Source organism: Ambystoma mexicanum, chromosome 13 (assembly GCF_040938575.1).
Source record: "Ambystoma mexicanum isolate Mex_15411 chromosome 13, UKY_AmexF1_1, whole genome shotgun sequence".
Lineage (NCBI taxonomy): Eukaryota > Metazoa > Chordata > Amphibia > Caudata > Ambystomatidae > Ambystoma > Ambystoma mexicanum.
Window position 1 is genome coordinate 266,415,258 of NC_090938.1, and position 8,923 is coordinate 266,424,180.

Sequence of the window (8,923 nt, forward strand, 5' to 3'; positions counted from 1 at the left end):
GCGGAGAATATGTTCTTTAAGTGTCCTCCAGAAGGCAGGATCTGGTGCGTTAGGGCTGTACACATTTAGAACTGAGTAATATGTGGAGTTAAAGAAGATATTCAAGAGGATCCATCTGCCTGAGTCGCCAGATACTGAACTTATGATCTTACAATCTAAATTTGTATTCACCAAGACATTGACGCCATTCTTCTTACCCAGAGCTGCATGAGCAAACACTTTGCCTACCCATAGCTTCTTGAGTTTAGTCACCTCTAATCATGAATACTGAGTTTCTTAAATGCATGCTATGGAACGTTTGGTTCTATTTAGATAAGTGAGTACCTTTTTCCTTTTGATGGGATTGTGAAGACCTTTGACAATCCTAGATGATATGTTTATAGACATAAGAGTGTGAAGGTGTACAGTATAAAACTACAATAAAATGTCAGTTGAATCATTGTAGAGTATGAATATGTACATTTCCAGGTGGCATCACCATTGACGGTAACCTTTAGGGTTGCAGGATGAACCATTCCGTATTGCCATTGATTTCTTTTAAAGCAGATCTTAACAGAAGGAGTTCTTTTATTCAAGCAGTGGTATAGTTTGCAACATCTTGGGCTATGAAAATATTATTTCCATTCCAGGTTAGATGTTAGATGTTTGATCAGCTTAACTTTTTTCATGATAAACTGGATGTGTTTAAAGTCCAAGAGAGCAAAGATGAGAGTTCTTGAGGTGTTTCTGGGGTTGGTAAGAGAGCCTAGAGGGCCAATTGTGTGAGCTTGCTGGACATTGAGTTGTAGTGAGCGTGATAGATCTAGTAGCTTGGAGAGCATGGTGATGAGGAATAGGCAGGTGCCTTCTCCTTCAGTTCCTTCAGGAAGGCCAACATTGCAGAGGCTGCTTCTCCTATTCCTGTTTTCCAAGTTTTCGGAGTATTTTTAAAGATTAGTAATCGTGTCTTCCAAGATTCTGACTCTGTTAGTGATATCTTCTGCATTACTCACTCTGAGCTCTACTTCAGACATCCTAGATTCAAAAGCAGAGCATTTGTCATCTAGAAGTTGCAACTTGTTGTTAGTTGCTTCCATAAACTGTTTTAAGGCATTGATTTCACTTAAAATGGCAAGTATGGCAGGGTTCACAGTTTCTTCATGTGTCAGCGAATGCTTTTTTGCCTCTTTAAGGAGGTGGAGTCTTTACCAAGGTTTTTCTTGGTTGTGGCCATATTGTATTGTGGAGAGGTTTTGAGTATACTGTACTGTCGGCTATTATATATGCTTAAGAGAGCACATATTGATATTATATGTGCTGAAAAAATGCAGGCTTTAAAATTCAAACTATTATATACTTGGGGAGGAAAGTCACTTGTCATGCAGTATGGTAGAGTTGTCTCTTGCAGAGTCGACACAAGTGTGTCAGAATATCTGATAATTGTAAAAAAAAACAGTTTCAACTCTTCAAAAAGCACAAAAATTAGATTCACCATGTTATAACACTATATTGTATAATCTTGTGTAAATACCTGGCATGCTTCACTGATATTCAGATTAAGTCAGCGCGTTGGGCGTCATTAAAAGTTTGGCGGTAGCCTTTCCGGTAAAACCGGCAGGCTGCCGCCGAACTTGCAAATTTTTCCGGCTTCTGGCAATGGGGAAATTACCTCCCTGGCGGACCCTGTATTTCCCCATTGCCAGGTCCCAGAATGCATTACTCCCCATTCCCATTTGAGCCACATAGGGCTCAATGGGAATGGGGAGGCCGGATGCCAGTGCATCCGACATGCTCTGCTTACGGGTGCCGGTACGCCCACCAAGTCAGACCTGGTGGGCAGGAAGGCACCCGCGAGCAGAACTCATAGTTTGACGGTCCGGTAACTACAGTACCGGCAAGCTTACCGGAACCGTAGTTACCAGACGGGCAAACTTGTAATGAGGTCCATTGTCTTTAATAGAGCTGTGTTGTGTAGAAAAAATCTTCCATAAGCCTAACGGCACTCACGTCGCACGACAGGAAATTCTGCTTCGCTTTCACTGCAGCGCGCTGTCTCACAGACCGTACCTCTCCGCTTCTCATGCACTCTAGACCACTGGACCAACAGCTCCCTCAAGCACTGCAGCTCTATGATAATACCAGGTCTGTCAGTTGACTCCTTAAATATGAACATTTGGAGAGCCGAGAACTAATCCACCATCTCGCATGGTGCCAAGACACGCCCCATCCCTGAACTTAAAAAAATAAACATCTGCTAAATCGGCACTAAAAGGGATATTTGGGGATATTTTAAGAATTATGCTAATCAGAGAGTCACAATGTTTGCTCTTAAAGGCAGTACAGTTAATAATGATTCCTAGTTTGGTAACCTTAAATTACCCTTAAATTACCCATAGTAGAAATACCAATTCTTTATTTTCAAATGTATTAATTGTTCTCGCATTCAGTAAGAATCAGTGGAGCAATGATATGTTATACCTTGTCTTTATGTTTATACTCCTCCCAGATTCTAAGGTTCCAGTCCAGCCATGGAAAAAGGAAATACGACCACAGAGCGGGACTTCATCCTTCGAGGATTCCCATCACAGTTGCAAATACAAGTTTTACTTTTTGTGCTGTTTCTTGTAGCGTACATCCTGACAGTAATGGAAAATATCATCATCATTACCATGATAAAGACAAACCATAAGCTTCACAAGCCCATGTATTTTTTCTTGAGCAACCTTGCTTTTCTTGAACTTTGGTATATCTCTGTTACAGTCCCTAACCTGCTAGCCAATATTGCCACCAAGAACAAGCACATCTCCTTTGAAAACTGCATGACTCAACTCTTTTTCTTCATTTCCCTGATGTGCACAGAATGTGTTCTACTAGCTGTAATGGCTTTCGACCGCTATGTTGCCATCTGCTACCCTTTGCGCTATTCATCTATAATGAGCAACCATCTTTGCGTACAGTTGGCAGCTGGCTCTTGGGTGAGCGGATTTCTGATCACAGCCATCAAAATTGCCTTCATTTCACGCTTATCGTTCTGTGGAGACAACATCATCAATCACTTCTTCTGTGACATCTCACCTGTGCTGAACTTGGCATGCACTGACATGTCTCTAGCTGAAATGGTGGATTTCATTCTAGCGTTGGTGATATTGCTTATCCCACTGCTTGTAACAGTGATCTCTTACCTTTGCATTATTATGACAATTCTTAAAATTCCAACCACCACAGGTAGATGGAAAGCCTTTTCTACCTGCGCCTCGCATCTCACTGTTGTAAGCATCTTTTACACTTCCACCATTTTCATCTATGCTCGACCAAGAAAGATAAGCTCTCTGGATAGTAATAAACTTGTGTCGACTTTGTACGCTGTTATAACTCCTATGGTAAACCCGATAATCTATTGCCTAAGGAATAAAGAAGTCAAGCATATATTGCAGAAGATGTTCAGGTTTAAAGGCACACTTTCTCATATAAAGTAGGGCATGGACAATGGACTTTACTGAAGTAATCTAATCTTTTAAATTATCGTTGTTTATTGTTATTTATTTATGGTATATGGTTATACAATAACCTTTAACATTAACAACATATAAGATAAAAGACAATAAGAATAAACTAAAGCAGCAAAATGTCAACATTTCATCATAACACTAGAACAAAGGTTTTCTTTTTAAAGTTAGAATTCATCAGAAAACTAATAGTTGTTAATCAAGCATATCAATGATTTTCACAATACAATTTCTAAAATTCAGTGCAGTTTCCAATGTGCAATACTATTTTCAAAGTGCAGCACAATTTCTAAAGTGCAATACAGTTTCTAAAGTGCATTATCTAGGTTGGATGGCTCCAATTGCAAACAATTCATAAAAGCAACTAGGGCCTGCACTGTTGATGTTCTCCACCCAGCCAGACAGCAGTGCCAAACAGTACCCTCATCAACTAGATCAAAGAGATTTAAAAAGCGCAGAAAATGTATTAATCTTTTACACTGCACAGCTTCACAAGATGTAACAAGATGTTTCAATGTCTCAAGTTGATTTTTATCCTTGCAAAAAAAAAAAATCCGTTTTTGTATATTTCATGTTTGTAGATGATTGGTGGTTGGTGAACATTACATTGAAAAGTTCGGTCGCTGGAGGGGAAAAAAGTGTTTGTGAAATATTGAGATTGTGCAAGGAACGACGTCTGGTAAATGAGTTAAAGGTAAAAAAATGTTGTGTAGGTGGGTTGATAAAGAGATTTCAAACCCTACAGACACATAGGTAGATCTAGAGAAAAAGGCATATAACTCATTGCCGGTAATCACTATAGGATGAACGTAGTTTGAGTAGGTTGTAAACCTGCAAGTTTTCAGACCCATTTATACAACCATGCACTGATTCCAAAATACTCTTGAGAAATGCATATAGACACTTCTGAGCATACAGTGATATACAATTGTGGTCTCACTAGGCCTTGAGACATCTGGACGTGCAAGTGCAGTGAAGAGAAGTGCAGGAATGGAAGTGGGGCAGGGGAGGATCAAGGTATGGGCAAGTATGGGCAGAAGAATCCTAAGGGTGGGATGCACAACTGCCAGGCAGTGGGCCTGCAAGGGCAGTGCTCAAGGGGTAAGGGTGCTGGTGTCGACTATGTAGAGGGCCTGGTAACCTGTGAGGTTCATGAGGCACCAGACCACCAGTCTCAGTGGCAGTGGGATGATTATCAGGGAATGGATAGATGGAAAGAGGTAAAACAAAGCAGAGTTTTGAGAAGTTTCTGGAACTTAAGGAGGTCCAGCTCAAGTCTGTTCCAAAGAGAGGCACCAACCGAAGAGAGAGAACTGCCTGCCACTCAGCATTTGACAAGCAGAGAGTTGGAGTAAGAGGAGCGGAGGGCTCCAGCAGGGAAGTATTTAGGGAGAGAAAGTTGGAGATTACGCCATCCCAAGCCACAGAAAGCATTGTGGATGATGCAGAGGGTCTTGAATTTGATCCTTGCAGCCATCGCCAGCCAGTGGAGAGATTATAGGGCTGTTGGGATACAGTCCCTGGGGCCAAGGATAAGTCTTGCAGCCCTATTCTGGGGAGGTTGAGGAAGAGGCTATAGCAGTAGTCCATTCTAGAGAGGACCAGAGCTCTGGAGACATTGAGCTTCTGGGGGAAGGTGTTGAAAGGGAGAATGCCTCGAAGGAGGTGAAGCTGGAATTGAGCCTTTTTGGCAAGGTACAAGATGTGAGGCGTGAAGGAGAAGGAGGAGTTGAAGATGACCCCATGGGTTTTTGACTCATAGGATGGTAAGGGTGGAGGGCTTTGAGAAACCTGAAGGTGTTTCACTTGCTAGTCCCCGGAGATTTGTCATTCAGATGGCCAGAACTTGGCCATCGCTATTGGATCCAGTTCCTGGGGGTTGACCAGTGTGGGAGGATCACCTGGATGGGGGTTCTTCGGGCAGTGGAAGTGGGACACCAAAGGGTGAGACTCGGTAACCCTTCCTTATGACAACTTTTCCCCATGCTTCTCCATAGGATATTTTGAATCTCTACACACCCTTTGCCTACATGAACATGTTCTTGCACCACGAAATACAATGGACTAACACCAGAGCCGTTTACCTGACTTTTCCGAACACCAGGGTCAGGCAAAGTCAGGCAATGGCTGATAACTACACACACCTGACAGCCCTTTCCCTTCTCCACAGGGATAAAAGGCAGAGCACAAAAGCACACTTTGTGCAAGGCCGAGCGCACAAGGAAGCAGCTATTCCAGGACGGCAGTTCAAATGAAGGAGAAAGGCGGTGGAAAATGAAAGGATGATAAGGAGGGAGTTGCCCTTGCCCTTTTTTAACCCAGACTTGTGAAGCCTTCGATTAAACAACTGTAAGACCGAGATTGGTGTGACAGAATTCAATGGTAAACAGGGCCCTCCTGCACTGATAGACAGAGCAGGGAAAAGAGCTTGCAGCTGTGGTACCATCCTGACTCCAGTGGATGAAAAGCCAAAGAGTTCAGCACAGCCGGTGAGTACAAAGAAACTGATAGTTGTCCAGACTTTATTAAACTCAAGGTTGCAGTGGCAACATTTTGCATAAAGAAAAGAAGATAATAGACAAAGGTCTTTTGTGAACAAACAAGGTATCAGAGCATGAGGTGTCCGGCACTATGTGGGCGCTCATTCGAAAGACTCTAACGAATGCCCCGCTCCTGCACAGGGAGAATATGTTGAACTGAGAAAACTACAAGAACCAAGCGACCCAGAGAGGCTGCTGACAGAGGTCAAAGTAGTCTTACAACGGTCAAGCCAAATCCCTTGTACAGTCGAAAGTCTTTGACCTGTTGTCAAAGTGTGCACGAAACTAATTGAACTATGAAAGAAGCGTTTGTGCCTGGAATAGGGGAACGCCATGTGATTTTGTGAAACCAGCATCTGTCATAGAATAACCGAGTGACCCAGCAAAATGCAAGTTGGCAAGTGCTTGGGGGAAAACCGTAAAGTGGAAAGAATAACGTGCACAATTGTTTAAAAATATATTAAGATTCTTGAATATTACAAGGTGAGGATTTTTAATCTAAATGGCAGTGTGAACGCGATGGTGGGAAGTCAAGAGAAGCTAAGGGAAGTGAATCCCACATTGTGAAAAGTAAGTGAACTGTGATAAATTGGAAAACGTGAACCCGACTGATGCATGCCTGCGAATTGGGGTAAATAGTGAGATACCCATGAACAGTGTGATGACAAGCATGAACCCGACTGAGTGATGTCCACAGTGAGTTGATGGTCTGAGTCCGACTGAGGGAGGCTAACATGAGAAAAGGATCAGAGCCCGGCTGAGGGGGATCCACAGGTGAATAGTAATCACGCAATGTGAAGATTGATAGAAGGAACTTTTATTTTGTTTATGATACATCGGGCACTCTGAATCAAGAGACTTTGCATAAAGAGACTTGGGCACAGAAGGCCCTGATATAAAGGAAAAGGAAGTGTGAGCTCAGACCGGAGAAGCACTGAAGTGTGCAGTGCTCGAGAGTCCCGCCTTGTACCATGTTTCAAATGTGAGGAGGGGAGACCCCGGCCCTAACATGCTGATTTATCATTTGGTGAACACTTCTTTTTTTCTTCTTTTCTTGTTAAAATCATTCCACACTCTTTTGTAGTATAGCGGTAAGGACTGGCAATAGTTTTTTTTTAGTATAGGCTGTTTTATTAGATTAGACTCCACTAGGATTGTATTATTATTATTTATTATTTGATGGTCATAGGTTGATCCCGTCTTAAATTTAGGTTTAGAGTAGGCATTATCTCTCCAATTTTTACAGTTTAATAAACACCCCAGAACTGTGATCACTTGTGTCTGTCTAGCTTTGATACCATGCCTTCCTTACAGGGCCCAAGTAGGGAAGCCTGAGGGTAGGAGAGAAACAGGGCACAGGTGTCCCAATAAGAAGGATCTCTGTTTTACTGTAACTAGCGCATAGATGCTTCAGGGCTTTGTGTGCTAAAATGAATGCAGAAAAAATAAAATTAAAATAAATAAACAAATACAGTCATTGACAGAGATTGTTAGCCGAACATCATGCCTGGATGGGGATCAGAACATCGCAATGCAACCAAATGTATCATAAAGAGAGCATATAGAATAAAGATGTCCTAATCCAGATTAAAACCTGGCGACGGGGGTGTGGCAACCTCCCAGCCAATGAGGAGGCTCAGAACATGGTGTATACCACACAGGGAAAGATCCCCCTCTGAGCCTCCTCAGACCCAGATACCACCATCTTCCCTTGCTGGGATGAAGGTAAGTGCACTCCCCTGAGGCCCTGTGCCCCCGACTCCTTCCCCTTCACCCCCACACCCGTTTTCCACATATTTAGCTTCCCCCTTCCCCGCCCCACTAACCTTAAGCTGCCATATCCCTCGCCTGTGCCGGAAACAGTAGTGTTCCTGGCTCGTCTGCTCCTCGTGAATGGCCTCCATGGAAAGCGAGAAGGGACTATGAATAGTTCCCTACTCTCCAATCCATGGCAGCCATATTTTTTTGTATTTTTTCTCAACTCGAGAAAAATATACTATTACTACAACAGTACAATGTGCCGGCATACAAATACCAATAGAACCCTGGGAGGGGGGCATTACTGGTCTGGTAATGCCCGGGGCTTACATTTAAATCTCTCACTTCACTCAGGCTTGTAATTGACACCGTGAGGTATAGCCAGACCGGGAATGCCCCCCTCCTCGGGCTCTGTTGCTTAGGTAACACTTTCTTAAACATTAAAAAAGCAGTCTTTGATTACAATGCATACACATGCTGGACAATCATGTTAAGATTTAAACAATTATACTTTAGATCATTTTACAATGTTTTGAATTGTAGCATAAAACATAACATATCATTGGTTTTCAATGGGCAAACATTATGTAAGGGTGAGCATGCTGTCTTTTTTAGCTCACATTCCTTGTGGGGGCTGTCACAGCTGGGAGATCAACAATAAATTAAAATCCAATATGTGTTCACCTTTGGTCTTTATTTCAGATAGCAAAGCTACGAACAGGGATTAGGTTTCGACTGGGCAGGCTTTAGGGTATGATCATTGTATACATGCTTTCTGTAGATCCTTTTGCCTCAGTACGTCGCTCTCTCCATTTGGTCGGATACACCTCCTTGGTTTAAAGGAATGATTTTGGGAATTACAAAGTGCTACAGTCAATTATAGGAGTGTATCTAGGACTTCCCTGGCTACTGTTAATGCTATCAGGATTTCTGCAGATACTCCCGTATCCTACGTATTTCACTCTCTCTCCTTTCCGAAACCTCCATTCTTTGTCCTGCCTCCTCCCTCTCCCTTTTTGCTTTCCTTGTCTCCTCTTCCACTCTCCTCTCTGTTCTCCCCCCTGCTTCCACTCTGTTCACTTTCCTTTCCTCCTCTACATTTTCTCTCTTCTCCAATCTATCTCCTTTCCCACTCATCCT

At 42.7% G+C, this 8,923-nt stretch overlaps 1 protein-coding gene across 1 annotated transcript; it reads left to right on the forward strand.

The window, feature by feature from the left end:
* Positions 1-2,507: 2,507 nt before the first annotated feature.
* LOC138520317 (olfactory receptor 6B1-like) lies at positions 2,508-3,455 on the forward strand. Its single transcript, XM_069632753.1, has one exon. It carries the CDS (start codon positions 2,508-2,510, stop codon positions 3,453-3,455), a length of 948 nt encoding a protein of 315 aa, XP_069488854.1.
* The last annotated feature ends 5,468 nt before the right edge of the window (positions 3,456-8,923 follow it).

Excerpts from the sequence above, each read along its gene's own strand:
- LOC138520317 (XM_069632753.1), top strand. The coding sequence starts at position 2,508 with ATGGAAAAAGGAAATACGACCACAGAGCGGGACTTCATCCTTCGAGGA.